At 42.0% G+C, this 19,396-nt stretch overlaps 1 protein-coding gene across 1 annotated transcript in view; it reads left to right on the top strand.

Annotated features, from left to right (window-relative positions):
• hcn2b (hyperpolarization activated cyclic nucleotide-gated potassium channel 2b) overlaps positions 1-19,396 on the top strand; it is a 74,422-nt gene that overhangs the window by 7,287 nt on the left and 47,739 nt on the right. The window contains exon 3 of the mRNA XM_049588951.1: positions 2,193-2,354. Coding sequence (XP_049444908.1) covers positions 2,193-2,354 — 162 coding nt within the window. The remainder of the gene's footprint in view (positions 1-2,192; positions 2,355-19,396) is intronic.

Below are 19,396 nucleotides of genomic sequence, written 5' to 3'. Positions count from 1 at the left end.
AATGGGCATGTAGCTACTTCCATGTTTCAGATCATACGTCATGTTTGTAGTCGACCAATGAAGATGAGTTTACATATCACCTTGGGTTCGTCCTTCACCTTCTCAAAATGATCCCACACTTTGGATTTCCTGCCCGACATGTTATTAACTAGCCTGTGGAATAACCGCAGGTACCAGCCCTGGAAATTAGGCGCAATACACACGCCCCGTCCCTAACTGCCTGGAAATGAGAGGTCGGGCACTGGGCACTACTCTTGTGCTAAGCTGATCTTCTTCCACGAGCTGTTTATAAGTGTGCAGGCCTATCGTCCGTGGGACAGATGTAAAGCTCTGGGTAGCCCTGCACTAACATGATCAACTTTTGAATATTTACAGAAGAAGGGAAAGATATCTGTCGGCTGTGATTGGTTTGTAACCTGACTCCTGTCTGACTGCTGAGCGTGGCCTCTTCCTGCACAGCTCTTAATAAAGTTTCACGTTTGTCTGTTTGTAAGTTTTCTGCGACTAATGACCCTTCTAGTCGACTAATGATTGATCGGCTATTTGAGGGCAGCCCTACTTCAAAGCCACCAGACTCCATTGACAGAAACAGGAATTTTACCTCACATCACACAGTGAGTTGCTAGTTTACCGCCAACTCATCTGTTTAATCTGTCTGTTACTGTGTGACTTTCGGAGCAGGACTCACATGGCATCCACAGCAGTACATGGTTTTATATGTAGCGACCAACATCACGTCACTTGGGCAAAAAGTTGCTAGAGGGGCTTAGGAAAATAGCATGTTGAGGCTAAAACATGCATACTTCAACCAAAATTTGAATTTTCGGATTTGAATAATGATAATAATTGTACTAGCGCTGCCCTTTCTATGAAAAAAAAAAAAACTTTCTTTGTAAATTACATGTAAGAAAAAGTCAGATAAATTCATGGGATCTGGTGAGCACGGCCACACACCAACTATAAGAAACAGGCCCAGAGCGACATGAGCAAGAATCAATTTTGCACATTAGTGAGTGGAGCATAATTTGTGATGGAGGAATATGTTAGACCGGTTGACTCTCTTGTGTCGGCACTGTAACTAACAAGAGATGTTTGCACCCTGGGGTTCTGTAGGAGATGCAGGTGTTGATATGCAAGTGAGCTGAAGGTTTAGGGCAGTGAGGTCTCTGAGGTGACGGGATGAGTCGTCAAATGTCCCGACGTGGCTGCTCCCAAACTGTAAACTCAAAACGGGGGTGCCCCTTCACATTTACACACACAGTATCTGGCCTAGTTCACATGTAGGACGATTCCTGTGTCTTAAGTGAGAGATGAGCCTTTGTTTCCGGTAACATACCATAAACTGGCCCATAAAGCAGGGCTGTACAGTATGCATAAGTATATATAATATGCAGACATATGTGTGGCATCTGGCCTACTTCCCTTTAAAGATAATTCTCTGTCCCTTGTGGGGAATATGCTTTTACTTACAATTTAGCAAAGGCCCAGTTGGCCCAGCTACGCTAAGGATTTCACAGGAGTGTGCACACACACACACACACACACACACACACACACACACACACACACACAGATGTAAACCCACTCTAATGCACAAACACATGTACTGGTAACAAGGCCTGGCCAGTAGCCAACAAAGCCACAGCAAGTGGTGTTTACAAGGCTGTGACCACAACACCAGCTCCACACAAATAAGCCTTCTTACCTGAGGGGAGTAAATCTAAGAAACAGCAGAGAGGGGGCCGGACCGCGCCGCTGATCAAAGCTTCATCAGCGTCTGACGAGGTTTCATCGTGAATTAAGTCAGGCCGCAGACTCCTGTTCATTTTCCCCACCTGGTTATAATGTAGACCGTCTGCCTGATGCTATTATTCGACTAAGATTGAGGAGGAATGACACACAGGGTGTCGGCTTGTTACTGAATAGTCACTTCATCATACATCCTGTTCTTTTCACTATATGAAGGTTGTCCAAACCTCTGAATGAATCAGGATCTGGACCCCTGATGTACTGTAGACCATACAGTAAAACATCACCAGCTGTTTCCAGGTCTCTCCTCACTATAACAATATGCTGTTATATTTTACCTCCATCTGTATAAACATAAACTCAATTCTCATTCCCCTCACACATCTTTTCCCCCTCTCCAGTTTTCTAACCCTCTCTCTGCCCGTCTGTTTTCCTCCTGACAGATCTTCCACATGACCTATGACCTGGCCAGTGCTGTGATGCGAATATTCAACCTGATTGGTATGATGCTGCTGCTGTGTCACTGGGATGGCTGTCTCCAGTTCCTCGTTCCCATGCTGCAGGACTTTCCGTCTGACTGCTGGGTTTCGCTCAACAAGATGGTGGTAAGCTAAACGGTCTATGTGTGTGTGTTTGTAAGTCACACGATCACATGAATATCAGTATACTAAGAAGAATTACTGCAAAACTAAAGCATGAAACATATCCCCCGTGGAGCAGGAGGGTGTGTTATCTGCAGGCAGATGGGGAAATAGAATTTATTTAAGGTTGAGTCTGCACACACACACACACACACACACACACACACACACACACAGGACCGGCCTCAATTAAACCCTCTCTAGTTAAACCCAGGAGACATGCCAGTGTACAGAAAGCAGGAGTGAGGGATGAGAAAAGAGGGTTTTTTTTCGCTCGGTTCATACAGCACACCATGTGGTTTGTTCTTTAGCCATTCTCTTCTTTCTCTCTCTCTCCTATTTACTTCTCCTCTCAGATGTCCTTCCCTCCTCCTAGCTGGCAGGTAGCTTCTGGCCATCTGCTGATAGACAGGCCATTAGGAGAGGTTTTCTCCAAAATTATAGCTGGCACGAAAGAAAAAACCCTCTCTGGAGAGCAAGTGGTGAAACTCTCGAGCTGCAGGAAGTGATGATCTAACCAGAAAATTAATGAACAATCATTATTATTAAAAACATTTTTCTTTCGAACTTTAACCCTTTGTGAACCAGTGTTTTGCCAAACAGGAGAAGCAATTGCTCCTCTTGAACCCTAATATTCACTTTAAATCTCCTCCCCAGAAGCTTTAAGACAAGAGAAAAATCCAGATATCAATATCACACATTAGTAAAATACAACAGCTTCCTAATGACCATAAAGTTGAATTAAATCTCTCTAAAACTGTTTCCAGGAACACTGAGTATTACAACCTAACGAAGGAATGATTTATTGCAGTGCTGTCAGACTGCATTAGTTTTTGGCAGGAGGGACTAATAAACTGGCAACTGAGAGTATATATCTGCTCGTTACAACACTATTAAAGGAAAGATGTTTTTTATGGCTGCACAATTACATCAGATGAAGAAGTTCAATATGATTTTCTATCTTTTTGGACAAATTTCCCCACAACTCAGTCTGACTAGTTTGGTATTTTAGTGGAATTTCAAGTCCCCATACTGAAAAAAGTCACATTTCTGTGTCTTTTTTTTATTACATAGCAGGAATAGTTGCCATTTGAATACTGTGAAAGTATTGAAATGCTCAAACTTTTGCCTTTAAACAAGCCGTCAGGACTTCCAGGAGGTTGTGATGTCACATCTATACTATAGGCCCTTTTAGGTCTGACGTCACAATGGCGTCAGTTTGTTAGCTGGAGGCAAAACATGACTCTCCACCACAGGGCTGTAGGCAACATAGGAGTCTTAAAATGTCGTCTTGTTGTGTTATTGGGAGCCAGAATAGAAGGAGTCATGGCTCAAAACTTAAATTTTGTCGCATACCAGCCGTCACTGCCCGTGAACAAACAAAAACAACAATGGTTAGGCCTAGATGTGGACTGGACAGAAGTAATCATCAAAAATGCTCCCATGTGCAGCGCACACTTCATATCAGGTTAAGGGAGAAGTATTTCCTGTTGTAGGGATGAATAAAGTTATGTGTATTAAAAGTTATCATGTCCACCTCATCAGAAAATAGGGAAGTATTAAGAGGACTGTTGGATTTCTCTGTAACGCTAACTTTTTAGCACATTAGCTAACGATAGCTTCAATAGCAAAACAAACTGGTGGAAACCGTTCAGTCGTTCTCCTTTGTAAGATTAGCATAGTAATCAACCACAAAGCTTCCTGTGACATCATCCATCCACTGAGTGATCATCTTCCTCCATTGTCTAACACAAGCCAACAGAACTCGCTAGCAAGTGCTAACTAATGTCTGTGGAGAATTGTTTTGCCTCCAGCTAAGCCCCGCCCACCAAAAAACATCATACTGTTTACTAACAATAAAAGGGTCTATATAAAGGTAGAAACTGCCACTACAGTGCCATTACAGTCATTCTCTGGCTGCAATAACGGGGCAGGTAAGCAGAGAGAGAGAGCGCAGCTGTTGAAGACCTGCACACACTGACCAATCAGAGCAGACCAGGCTTTTCCAAGAGGGGGGCTTAAAGCAACAGTCACCTGTTTCAAACAGGGTTAATACAGATATATTCAGGCAGACAATATGAGAAAAATAAAGCATTTTTTGAGCATTAAAGCATGTAAGCCTGTCCTAGAGGAACCCCAAAATAAAAGTATGAACCTAAAAAATTAGCATAATATGGGACTCTTAACAGAGGAAAAGCACAGTAATACAGAAGGACATGTTTTTGCAAATGTTTTTTCCCCTGCCCATGTATTTATCATTTTCTAATCTAACCCCTTCCACCCTGTCTGACTTGTCATTCTTTATCAGAGATAACTGGCTGGGAGGTGGTGACAGACAGAGCCGGAGGCAGGGAGAAGTCAGGGGATATGAGCAGTGAAACACATCTGCCTGTCTGCCCTGTTGCTCAATACCTGCCTGTGTCACACTTCTTCTTTGAACTTATACAGTATGCTGTATTTCACTAACACGTACATGTTAGAGGTATCACTATATGAGATCCTGGTATCGTGGGTTCTGGCGGAGGAAATATCACCGTTTCACAGCTTTCACAATTATTAATCAGGGAGTTCATTATTCAACATTAAGGAAGGAAAAAAAACACACAAGCATTTTAAATTACAAATTAAAATAATCAGCGACATCCCTTATACAATTTAACATATGTTGCCTGTATTGCCTGTGGTATGCCTGCTGGCAGTGCAGCCAGGAGAGACCAAAAATACAAATTTAAATATTCATGGTTTTCATGATGCAGAATATTCAAGCCTAGATTTCAGAGCTGACTTAAACATTTTGCATCTTGACAGTTCTTGTTGCTCAGACTATGGCCTAAGCTTGGGCGGTATCAAGGTATTACAGTATACCAGGGTATTTAGAAATCCCAAAGGTATGATTTTCCATACCCTCAAATATACAGATGCTCCTCTATGAATTAAACTGATACAAAGATGTTGTGTTGTTCAGTTTGGATGCACGATAATATCAGCACATCATCGGTATTCGCCGATACTGGCTTCAAAATGAGCTTTCAGAATCAGCCAACATGCTTTTTCTTATTTTGCACAATGAATGAATGAATATTACATACATTGAAAAGTATTGTATTTCATGTCTCCATCTGCTGATGGGCCATCACAATAAGAATATACATGCATAATATGATGTTAATTATACTACAGAAGAGACTTGATCACTAAAATTAGGTGGGGAAAAAGTGGAATTATCAATCAATATAGTCGGTAATTGGCCAAATTAGTTGTTATATAACGGTGTAATGGATATTGGCAAAAAATCCAATATCGTGCATTGCTAGTGCACAGCATGCACCATTAGAGGTCAGTCTGTACCGGTGGAACAGGCGGCTTAGCTGAGAGAGATGGGGATTGTGAATGGTGGGAATAACGTTACAGGAGTCGGAAAAAAAAAAAAAGGAAAATGCTTCTTTCCCTGTTTGAGAGTATTGCCAAATAAAACTCTAATTTGAGATGATGTCTTCCAATTACAAAAGCAGTTTATCAGCAATGTGATTTTATTCCACACATCATCACCGTTCAGCCCACTGATGTGTCGGTATCCGCCGTGGCAACGAGCAAGAATCTACAGTACAGGCCAAAAGTTTGGACACACCTTCTCATTCAATGCGTTTTCTTTATTTTCATGACTATTTACATTGTAGATTCTCACTGAAGGCATCAAAACTATGAATGAACACATGTGGAGTTATGTACTTAACAAAAAAAGGTGAAATAACTGAAAACATGTTTTATATTCTAGTTTCTTCAAAATAGCCACCCTTTGCTCTGATTACTGCTTTGCACACTCTTGGCATTCTCTCCATGAGCTTCAAGAGGTAGTCACCTGAAATGGTTTCCACTTCACAGGTGTGCCTTATCAGGGTTAATTAGTGGAATTTCTTGCTTTATCAATGGGGTTGGGACCATCAGTTGTGTTGTGCAGAAGTCAGGTTAATACACAGCCGACAGCCCTATTGGACAACTGTTAAAATTCATATTATGGCAAGAACCAATCAGCTAACTAAAGAAAAACGAGTGGCCATCATTACTTTAAGAAATGAAGGTCAGTCAGTCCGAAAATTGCAAAAACTTTAAATGTGTCCCCAAGTGGAGTCAAAACCATCAAGCGCTACAACGAAACTGGCACACATGAGGACCGACCCAGGAAAGGAAGACCAAGAGTCACCTCTGCTTCTGAGGATAAGTTCATCCGAGTCACCAGCCTCAGAAATCGCAAGTTAACAGCAGCTCAGATCAGAGACCAGATGAATGCCACACAGAGTTCTAGCAGCAGACCCATCTCTAGAACAACTGTTAAGAGGAGACTGCGTGAATCAGGCCTTCATGGTCAAATAGCTGCTAGGAAACCACTGCTAAGGAGAGGCAACAAGCAGAAGAGATTTGTTTGGGCCAAGAAACACAAGGAATGGACATTAGACCAGTGGAAATCTGTGCTTTGGTCTGATGAGTCCAAATTTGAGATCTTTGGTTCCAACCGCCGTGTCTTTGTGAGACGAGAGAAAAGGTGAACGGATGGATTCCACATGCCTGGTTCCCACTGTGAAGCATGGAGGAGGAGGTGTGATGGTGTGGGAGTGTTTTGCTGGTGACACTGTTGGGGATTTATTCAAAATTGAAGGCACACTGAACCAGCATGGCTACCACAGCATCCTGCAGCGACATGCCATCCCATCCGGTTTGCGTTTAGTTGGACGATCATTTATTTTTCAACAGGACAATGACCCCAAACACACCTCCAGGCTGTGTAAGGGCTATTTGACCAAGAAGGAGAGTGATGGAGTGCTGCGGCAGATGACCTGGCCTCCACAGTCACCGGACCTGAACCCAATCGAGATGGTTTGGGGTGAGCTGGACCGCAGAGTGAAGGCAAAGGGGCCAACAAGTGCTAAACACCTCTGGGAACTCCTTCAAGACGGTTGGAAAACCATTTCAGGTGACTACCTCTTGAAGCTCATGGAGAGAATGCCAAGAGTGTGCAAAGCAGTAATCAGAGCAAAGGGTGGCTATTTTGAAGAAACTAGAATATAAAACATGTTTTCAGTTATTTCACCTTTTTTTGTTAAGTACATAACTCCACATGTGTTCATTCATAGTTTTGATGCCTTCAGTGAGAATCTACAATGTAAATAGTCATGAAAATAAAGAAAACGCATTGAATAAGAAGGTGTGTCCAAACTTTTGGCCTGTACTGTATAAAGAAGGCCACTTATTTCCTATCTATTCATTATTCTATGGGCCGTACTGTATGTATTTAAACCTAGAACAACTTGTCTATGTGGGCTAATTGCACAGTAAAAACACAGCATTGTTGTTCCCAGCTGGTGGGTCATGGTCCAAAAGTGGGTCACGGGTCCATTCTGAATGGACGGCAAGTGACTCGCAAACGCAAGTTTTTATTTTGAAGTGCCATTTCCTGCTTTAGAGTGAGTAAATAACGGACAGCTAATTGGCAGAGACAGCAAAACTACCCTACGACATGGCCAAACGCAGGTATGACGTTGAATGTATTAAACTGTGTGGACCTTGAACTGACGACTAAGGTGAAATCTGGACCCGTGGCTGGACCAGTTGGGAACCACTGGGATAGACAATGTCATACATGTGACAATGACTCCTATCACTAGTAGCTCAGCTTTTAGGCTACTTTTTTGTTCGTTTGATCGTTTGTTTGTTTTTCACATAGACTGTCATATCTGTATATCCTGATGCAGGTCAGGAAGGTATGAAGGTATGAAAAAATAGATACTGCCTGAGCATATAATGGACTTAATGAAAGGCTGTGAATCCTGCTTGTGAGCACACAGTAAACAGGGTGTGTATACTAGAGCTCCAACAATTAGTTCAATAATTGATTAGCTGATCTAAAGAAAATTAATCACCAAGTATTTTGATAAGTGATTTACAGTTTCAGTCATTTTTAAAGTAAAAATGTTGAACATTTGCTGGTTTTAGCTTCTTAAATGTAGGGTTCTGCTGCTTTTCTTTGCCATTTATGACAGTCAGTGATGTATGATGTTGTAAATATATGATGGGCTTTTGGTTTTGGACCACTGGTTGGTCAAAGGACGCAAAATGAAGATGTCACTATGAGTTCTGGGAAATTGTGATAAGCATTTTTCACTTTTTTTGACATTTTACTGACCAAATGATTAATACGTCATTCGTAAAAAAAAAAATATCGGTAAAGTAATCAATGATGAAAATTACCATTTGTTGCAGCCCTGATATATGCTGTGCATTAGGGAACACTGTTGAAATGCTGTGGGAGTAACTAGAGAAAGAGAGAATGGCACTATTAGGATAAATGGCTCGGCAGTTAGAGAGGACAGTTTGTATTGACTGCAGAGGTAATAACTGCAGGAGGAATGTGGAGTAAAGTGATTGCTTAAGGCCGAGGAGAAATAGTTGGCATTAGTGCGAAATGACACAGTTTCCTGATTGACATCAACATCATGTGCCCTATAAACCACCCCGCCACTGTGAGAGAGCCAAACGGTGTCGCTGGCCTACTGCTGCTTATTGCTGCAGCATCAGAAGCTGCAAATGATTTTAACCAGCTGAAACTATCTCTTGGAGTGAAATCACATATTTGTTGTGTCTGAGGAAGCTGAGCAGACTAGATGAGTCCTTCCTCGTGCATTCGTCATATGCCGTCTGTTTCCTGAGCTGTCTGACGCCGCTGTCGCTGAGAAATGCTTCATATGCCGAACCTTCTAATTCTGGCACGTAGATTTGTGACATCCCACCCTCGAAAATACTCCTCTGAAAACACTGTGTACTATGACACAGTGGCGTGCGTGCTTGCGTTCATTGGTGTGTGCGTGTGTGAGTGTGATCTCCAGGAACAGATGGATCTCACACCCATTGACCCTAGGGGGCATGACTGTTGCTTCTCCATCGTTCCACCTCTCGTTTCATCTCTGGCCATCTTTTTTTCCTCGCTCTGACCATCTTCACACACACACAAGACGCCTACCTCTGTGTGCCAACTTTATATGTCACTTTTGACTCATTAACGTTAAAAGTATCGTAGACTTTGACAGAGTTTGACTGAGATATAAAACTAACAACAGCTTGGATGTTACTAACCTCCACTTGTATCCTGCCCATAGTGCTCAGACACGCCTGCTGCTCCCTCGGCATCTGGAGTTGTTTCCTCAGCTTTTAGTTGCAAATAAAAATGTGTTGATAGCCTCTTATAGGCATTAAAGTCCCAATTCAAAGCTTCATTTTGTGTTAATGTTTTCCAATCTCAGGCAGCTCCTATATGGCACAAAGACATTTTTGTGCATTATGTTTATTACCACCAAAGGGAATGAATGCGGAGAAATATATCTCACCATGTTTACATTCAGTTTTCTCTTCAATGCCTCAGAGTGATGCGCCTTGTTTACGCCCATGTGCCAAAATCCAAGCGAGATGCCACAATGCCAGCAAGCACCCATGTGGGTGTGGCCGCCTGGTGTGCTCTGCTGCTCTCCATCTCGGGGTAATCAAGGTCAGAGATCCTCTTCAGAGCTGCTCTGAATGAGAGACGCAGCATTAAATGATCCTCACTTCAGGCTGGCTGCCTGCCCGCGCTGGACGTTTACCGGACTCCACCCTGCTATTCCTTTTTGCATCATCTGTGCACTTAGGCTATAAACAGACAGACAGAAACAACACGTGATTCATTAACTCGCCCTGAAGGCACTCTAATACCCGCATGATAATCAAAATAGCCTCCTTCCGACCCTTCCTTCCTTTAACGTCTTCAGCTCTGCCTCAAAGCATTAAAAAACAATATCTGTCATTTGTAAAAGATACGCACGCAGCAGACTGGAGTTTATTATAAGCCTCACAGCATACTGATCACAAGATACCAAAGTCATTACAGTCTGTTATTTAAGTAGCGTTCTGTTACATGGATGTCAGGTGGGTTTGTCCCATCTGCCTCTGCCTGATTGGCTCTGGGATCAATGACATTAGAATAAAGCCTCTGTCTTCCTGTCCTGCTTCAGTCTGAGCAGTGTTTCTGTGTTCAATATTTAGGCTGCTGAGAGACATTTTTACTGTAGAGGAAGAGTTGCAATAGTTCCCCAATTTGTGTGGTTTTATTGTCTATGCATGTGCTCTGTATGCACACACACGCACAGATGCACTTCAAGAAACCCTCCAGCTGTGAAAGTTAATAAGGATATCCCCCATTCATTCAATTACTGAAGTGATCTGACTGGCAGGCAGGCCTGTCAGCGCGCATAAGAATAATGGACAGTTACTGTGTGAGATGTGTGTGTGTGGAGGTGTTGGTGTGTGTGTGAGTTGAGTGACAACTGCTTGTTATGATCCAACAGCTTCTCTCCGTACTAATTTGGTTTATCTCCTATAAAGTGTAACAGATGTCAGTGACTTAACGTCCATTTCTTAAGTACATTTTGCAGAGAACAGCATTTAAAGTGGGCGGTACAGTAATGTGTGTGATTTAGGCAGCACAAGAGAGTGACTGAATTCTTAACTTACACAGCTCTTTTCGGGGTGTTTGAGATGTGCAGGTCTCTAGAAACATGAAACCATCAGGTAAAGTAGTTTTATTTGCCATAGGTTATAACTGACTCATTTAAAGAGGGTTATTGACTCCAATCTGAGATATTTTGTGTTTTGCTGGGTCAAGCCTCAGCTAGATTTAAATAAATAAATAATAAATAAATAATACTGCCCAGCCTGGTTGGCACTGCTGTGTTTGTGGGGCAAGTTCCCCCCGTGAGACCAACCCCATTTTTTAGAAGAAAAGTTGTCATGTTTAGCTGAGCAGTGATGAAGTTCAGTGAGTTCAGGTTCAGGACAGCTTATCACTTTGAAACTGTCACATATAATCACTTTAAGATGAGAAATGTATCAATCGTTTCACTTGTTAATAAGAAAATATCTACAGCCACCATAGCAGTTCTCTGAGGCTATATCATAGACTGTAAAGATGGACCACATCAGCTCCAGAGGTAGCCTAAAGTCAAACTAATACAATCGCCCAGGCCCCAGGAAGCGTGCCGGGCTTTGAGGTTAATTTTCATAGTAGTCAATAGGGGTATAAATCACCAGTTTCATCGCAATACGATATTATATTGATTCTCTGGACAACAATACAATATTTGCTGATATTGTAAAGTCTAAGCACGTTAAAATTTCAGCCTGCATGCGCGTTTTTTCAGCTGAACGTTGTTAAAACACAGCAGCTAATGTTACTGTAGTGAGAAGTTAACAGAGTGAGATGCCGTCCAGGCAGGTAACGTTACGTCCTGTTCTATCTCATAACAAATTGTTTTACATACAACATGTGCTCTGTCTGTTGATCTCTATTTTCTCTGAAATTGAAAATATTTTGACACTGCTGATTTATCACGGAGTAAATAACACTATCCACATTGTCTTCTTGGCTGCTTGCTGTCTGCCTGCCGTTGTTTGATGGTGACACAGACTTTCAAAATAAAAGCGTATACTAAAGATGATATGGATCGATGTTGTCACTTTGCGTCGATGAATCTAGATCATTGATCATTGAATCGATATATCCAGATTGATGGATCGTTACATCCTGGTAGTCAAACATAATTACGTCCATCATGTGATGCCGTGTGGCCCAAAACAATTTTTCCTGTTCACTTACACAGCGAAAGAGATGTTTGTAAATAGGTGGATGATTTTTGTTTTTATCATCACAACTTTTGCAAAATGACTTGTTTCACTACCAGAATTTGATCAATTTGGTCCAATGACATTTGGAAAGTCTAGAAGAGCTGCACAATTTAATCAGTTTATCCCAATTCTAGTTAGCGGTCGGCGAAAGTGGAAGTAGCTAGCTCTGTCAGGAGAAGTTTCTAGTGTGCCTGCTCTCTGTGGGCCACACAATGTCAGTCAGTGCCAGTCGTCCGGGTAATTTATTCGTTGCAGTTGAAAGTTTTTTGGCTTCATGCACCACTGAGCAACTTTGACAGGAATAAACCAAGCCCATCCTCCATCTCTGTATCCAGTTCTCTTTATACATCTATGCGATGGCCCCCCGGCAGCTGTTTGCAGTGTCATAAACCCCACCCCCAAATTCTCATCAAATAAATTCTTCTCCAAGGAAGGTGATTTCTATCACTTTGGATGGGTTTTCTTCACGTTGGTGTTTGTCCATGTGGTCATTTTCCTTGATTAGTTTGTTTTTAATTAGTTATGTGATTGTATAAAAACAGATGTGACTCGGCATGTTTGGCAGCTCTGTTCATAAAACTCTGTCAGATGCCGGAGTTTCTGTAAAAGACACTATATGCCTCTATTTTAATTTGTAATTTACTGGGCCCCCAGTAGCTCAGTGGGTAGAGCTGGTGTCCCATGTACAAAGGCAGTGTCCTTGTCGCAGCGGCTACAGGCTCAATTCCAGCCCACAGCCCCCTGCTGCAAAGGACTGACTGCACGGTGCCGTGTGATACTACAGCTGATCAAACAGGCTAACATTTGCTTATTAGCACTAATGTTAAAAACTGAGGCTAATGAGAATCTCATTAGCTTAACAGACATTTTGTTATCACGGACAAATGGTGATCCATCCAGTTTAGATATTTCCCTCGGGACCGAAGGAGTGGACCGACTAATATCTCAGTTTATAGAGCCACGCTGCAGCGGCTAAAAAAGCACTTGGCTCCTCCAAATGTTATTAAGTTTAAGCATTATAGAATTATTCCTCTGTATCTTATTATTGTTACTACAACAAGGGTCTGCCTCTTACTTGTCATGACCATAACAGCACAGATGCTTTGAGCTTGAGTCATATGGCCACAGCTTGCATCATCAACTAGACACATTCTCTGGATGCACATGGTTGCACACCAGCAGCGGTCTGAAATCTACAGCTGTGTCTCAACTCAGAGGCTGGATACTGTGAAGGACACAGCCTACCAAGGTGGGTCCTTCACAGGATCTGAAGGCCTGACTGAACCTGCTCCTCCTCTGCAAATGATTCCCTCCAAATGCACCTGTATTTTTCATTCCTCTGCACACCTTCTCTGCAAATTGTCTGGTTTGCTGAAAGCAGAGGAATGACAGCTGTGGTATTCACCATCGCACTTCTGCCGACATTGAATACCTCAGGGAGGAGGATGAAAAAAAAAAACCTACAGATGTCAAGCTGGGAAAATGTAGCCTTCTCAAAATGTTTACATACTGTACATATGTGTTCATATATGTGTATATATATATATATATATATATATATATATATATAACAATGATTTACGAAGCAACAAATCCTGCTGAATCTGTATTTTGTGTTGTCAGAAGGGAGAAGTTAATATTTAAAAAAAGTACAATAGATTATAAAAGGAAGAGCTGAAAACATAAATCTGGGGAGAGAAAACTCGCCCCTCTCCTGTTCTCCCAAATAATACACACTACCCTCCCTTTAGCTGCTGTAATCTTTTTATGTAACAGTTCAGTGATGTATAAATAATGTGACTGCTGAGTCTCCACTGTAACTTTACAAAAGATATGAAATATAGTTAGTTTAATCAACAAGTCCAGACCCTTTCATCTCATCTAGTACTTTATGTCGACGTTGTTCATCAAGCACATGATGTTTAACTTCTTCCTCTCAATATCTGTCAAAGATGAAAAACCAATTCAAGCTAATGAACTCAAACTCAATAACAACAGCTTATTGAGCAGCAAAGCTATGATCCGTCGAGTCCAATTCCTCTCGCAAATCAATTAAAATCCTGCCACGTGACTTACAAGCATCCGTTTCACGTCTGATGAAGTCAGAATTTAAGATACACAGGAGTCAGCTGAGAAAGACTTCCACAAATGAGCCAGAGATAAAGACTCAAATCAGCTTTTACAACACAACATATTTTGTATTTTATGTAGTGTGGCTTTTGCACTGTTCATCCAAGGCCAAGACCAGGCCCCCAGAAAGTGTGCCAGACTCTGAAGCCCATTGACATAGTGGCCAAGCTGTGTAACTACAACTTCTGGATCAGCACCGTGATGCCATCGGGCCCACAAAGACATTTTCCATAGACTTACATTAGGAAAGAGACATCTGTAAATCAATGGATGCTGTTTATTTTGAGCGTCACAACCCCAGTAACATGACCTGTTTCACTATCGGGATTTGATCCATTTGGTCTTTTAACATTTTGAAATTCTAGAGTCATTTTTATACCCATTCAAGTTAGCACAAGGCTAAACCGGAAGTAACTTGCTCGGCTGGCAGGAGTTAGCTGATTGGCTGACAAAGTCTCTAGTATGCCAGCTCTATGGGCGCAGTGATACAGAAGATACGGGTCATTTTAAACCCAAGAATTCAAACACCACTGAGCAACTTTCATAATCCTGAATACCAGTAATGAGTAAGCACTGCTGGTTACTTCGTTTTGGAGTCAGCAGGTTTTTTAACGCCTGAAAAAACGTTTGTGGTTAACACAAGCTTGAGGGACTTAAACATTTTGTCTACAACTAGGGATGTCCCAATCACTTTTTTTTTTGCATCCGATCCAATACCAAGTCCTTTAATTTGAAACCGAGTCCGATCCGATACTTTGCAAAGAATTAAGAAAGAAAAAAAAAGAATGCATCCAAGTTGTCCCATAAGGTTTGTTTTTTATTTGAATAGTATCCAAAAAGCTTATCGGTGGTTCAGCAGCACAAAATGTAAACACATTCTGAATTGTAAACAAATTGTCCTTCCAGAGTTGCCGTAGGGCTGTGGTAGACGAAGTTCCGCTGTTAGGTGTGGCTGTGTTGCTCGGAATAAAGAGAGAACAGTGGCCGCTGAACCTGTTGTCTCAACTCTCATTAGCTGCACTCAGTTAGGCGGTCCCAGGACACTCGGTTACAGTACATTGGAAAGCGGAGGCAACAATGAACAACATAGATGAAAAACCTGGCCATTTTTGTGGTTTTGATTCCTCCAATCTTTTATTACTGATTCCGATTTTGTAAAAATAACGTGATCGGTGTCGATACCCAAGGATCGGATCGGGACATCCCTATCTACAACATGAAATACGTCAGTAAAAGAAGAATTTTTCTATTTTCTTTGTTGTTTTACTCGAAACATTGTTTATCGAAACATTGTTTATCTAATAACGTTTATTGCAGAAACAGGACAGTGTGCAGGAATTCACTATTTCTTTATCTGTGGAAAGTGTCTTCCTACACATCTGCAAGTTTTTGAAGGTGTGTATGAGCCTCTATGTTCTCATTTTGTGGTGCAGTAACTCGCTCTGTAGAAAATACATTATAGCTGCCACTTACTGTTAAGTCAGCCTGTCTTTCAGCAAACATACAAATGCTACATTTGGTCAACCAAGACCTTTTAATAGGCTGCTTGTTATATTCAGAGACAGAAAATGTTCCTGTGCGAGCTCTGAATTCAAACTGGTGATGTTGCAGTTACCTTTGCAAACACAGCCACCGTGATGTGCTGAAATTCTGCTGATTAGTCTGTTATTTTCACATTAACACACACTCCTATCTAAGTTTATGCATGAGTACTCCAATCAAGAGTAATATTTCTGCCCTTAATGTCAGCGTTCTTCATTCATATTGTCAAGTGCTTCCAGCAGACGCCACCCCGTCTTGCAACTTTCCACACTCGTTTGGTTTTAAATAATGGATACAAACTCGAACCCACTGCTTCTAAATAATGAATCTTAACAGTGCTAACAAGCTCTTTTATGGCAGTTTACATATTAAAATTCTAAATGTCAGTGTCATCTAAATGTCAGTCCTTTCAAGCAAACAAACTCCCTGTGCCAGTTTTTGAGTGTCAGAGAGACTGCACACTGTCAAGGAGTTGCTTGGCAGCATGACTGGCACAAATCTAACACACACACACACACACACACACACACACACACACACACACACACACACACACACACATCCAAACACAGAGTCCCAAACAGCATGTAAACCCAGTCGGACGTGCCACCATGCACGTACACTCACTATTCTATACTTACTCCATCATGCATCATAGATGTCCCTGGGTTCCTCCCTAAATGCATTATGTACAATTAGCCACAATCCATGCTGCTCAGTGAGGACTGAGAGCAAATAAAATGAACACCAGAGTTAATTTCATTTGTTTCCTCTTTGTTCCCCCCCTGCCCCTCACAGAGTGGTATCTCTGTACAATTAGTTTATTGTGTTAATATGAAGGCTGTAATTTTTGATAGTAAGAGACAGCTGTACACTGTCAGTTTTAATCAGCTATTATCTCAAACGTAAACACATATGGGCCGGTTACAGCTGCTCCGTGTGTGTTGTCTCTGTCTCTAAAGGTTTCTCTACTAATGCGCTCACTTGTAAAGGAATACACGTTTATTTTGCCTTCTTTGTCTTGTCTTCTTTCTTAGAGTAAATGAGAAGATTGATACCATTTGCCCACTTAATATGAAGCTTCAGCCACCAGCTGGTTAGCTTAGCTTAGCATAAAAACTGGAAACAGGAAGAGATAACTACCCTGGCTAGCTGCCAGGTGTCCAGCGAAGAAGACACAAACCCCTTAAGACAATAACGTGTGCTTTTTGAACGTACTGTCAAGGATTAAATGTCAAATGAGGTACATCAGTTATCACTTTGAGGGCGTTTGGGCCATAATGCTGACATTTCAGTTGTTTAACAATACATAACCAGCAGTGCTTTGTGAAAAGTTTGTAGGCAGGCACAAGTTTGTATGCTTTACAGATACCCCTTTAAATGTTTCATACATTTCTAATTAAGAAATAGTACCACATTGGGGGCATAGCACCACATTGTGCGCGCTATAAGCAGTCTCTGTGGGCCCACCATCCTTCTTCTCTGGGTCCATGTCTCTCTCATGCACCTTTTAGCTGATTTTTTAATTTTTTTTTTTTTTTTTTTTTTACAAAGTCAGTTTGCCTCCTTTCCCTTTCTCTCTTTCTTTCTTCTTTCTTTTTTTTGGAACCCTGATTTCCCTTTCTTGGGGTATAGACGTGGCAGTGTGCATTGGTGCTTTAGCAGCGTAAGCATTCACTCACTCAAATCTAGCTGTGTTTAGAGAAGAATCCTGGTGTAGGGGCAGGCTAAACCATTTTGCATCTTTAAGGGGTGAGAGGGACCAATTTATTCAGCCAATTTAATTTAGTTCAGTCAGGACCACTTTAGTCAAAGAAAGCTTTATTTCCATTTACGGTATTATATTTGGTGGTGTGACTCTGTTCTGGGGCCTCTCTGCCTTTCCTAGGCCTACGCAGAGAGCCTAAGGCGAAGAGAGTACAACTCTCTGCCCTTCCATGTGCAAACAGGGAAAGCCTGAGGCAGAGAGAGCAGCAGCAAAGACCCCTTGGGAACATAACAGAGCAGCATCAATGACAAACAGAACATTGATAAGTCAGACACAGCATGAAAAGGAGGAGCTGGGGTGGAGGCAGGGCGCAAAGCAGCTTGCAGAGGAAGCAGCAACAGTAGGCAGGCCAGAGCAGTTTAAATAGGGCGTCCTGAATGAGATTTACCAATTGGCTGCATGACAGGAATCACGTGATCTATCACCTGACTCCCTTCCATCAATCAGCTGCTCCATCAGTTGATTGGACTGCTTGAGACCAGGGGATGGAGCTGGGATGTGAGCTGAGGTTGACATCGTGTCCTGCCTGAACTAACGCTATGCTCAAATTTGAAATATATAAATCAGAAAACAAAACCTGCAAAACAAACCCAGCCTCATAAAGCTGATGGTGTGTGTTCGGCCATTTTAAACAATATGTGTACCTCAAAGCACAAGTATCAGATGCTTTCAGTGTGTTTGGGCCTTTAGAGATGCTGGTCAGTAGATTTTGTTTCCTCAGGACAGAGCCAGGCTAGCGGTATCCCCATTTCCAGTCTTTTTGCTGAGGTAAGCTAATTAGCTGTAGCTTCATATTTACCACACAGATATGACAGTGGTATCGATCCTCTCATCTTAACTCCTGACAAGAATGCAATGCACTATTCTTTAAAACAGGCCTACATGTAACCAGTCTACTGACCTTAACTGCAGCATATATAAACATTCGTAAGATATAAATGCATCCATTTGTTTCAGTAGCTAAGCTCAGAGTATCAGTTCTGCTGAATCCAGGTTTACGGTTGTGCTGTGCATTTTTATGGAAATCAGATCAGAAACAGGAGACTTACCTGGAACGTATGCCTCTACATCGACAAAAACATTTCTGGGAACAGAGGAGAGACGAGCTGATTTATACCCATGGGCGTTTACTAACAGTCACCACACACACAGACTGAGAGCAATGCACCCTCGGCCCATTATGAGCTATACTGTTACCTCTTGATTCTGTACCAAGATGATTAAAAATCCACTTGCAGGACTCGGGTGCGTTTACAGTAATGTGGTCTTATAAATGCTGCAGCAGTATGTGAGAGTAGTAGATAAGTATAGATCTACTCAGCAGTCCATTTTTATTGTTTAGCATTTAGTTTCTTTTGTACAATGTATTGTTCAGTATGTTTAGGATTCACCCCAGTGACATGTAAGGCATTCTCTTGTGCTCTGTCTACTGAAATACTGTATCCTAATGTGTGTGTGTCTGTGAGAGTGAGACAGACAGGTGCAGCCATGTGTAAGAAGGTGTTTATTTCTGTGCCTGGGCTCTGGGTGAGGTCCTCCTTCTCCTGCTGCGCTGTGGCCAGCGTGCTGATGGCTGACTGAAGGGATTCAGCTGCGGGTCTGTTCACCACCCGGGGGGCAGCGGGGATGACGCTCAGCCTGAAATTGTTTTAAATGTTCTGCTAGGGTTCGTCTGCATTATTTCTTGTTGTAATGGGCTTAAGGCTCGAGGATGACAGTGAGACAAGGACTGCAGCTGCAAGGCTGCGTCGTATAGAAATAACAACAAAGCTGGAGATGTGATGATGGTGCTTATAATCTTAAAGGCTTCAAACTTTTGTCGTGTGTTTCTCTGTCTTTTATCTAAGATTACTCGGCCCGG

Source organism: Epinephelus fuscoguttatus, linkage group LG10 (genome assembly GCF_011397635.1).
Source record: "Epinephelus fuscoguttatus linkage group LG10, E.fuscoguttatus.final_Chr_v1".
NCBI lineage: Eukaryota > Metazoa > Chordata > Actinopteri > Perciformes > Serranidae > Epinephelus > Epinephelus fuscoguttatus.
Note: the sequence above shows the minus strand (reverse complement) of the source record. Positions and strands in the feature narration are given on the sequence as shown.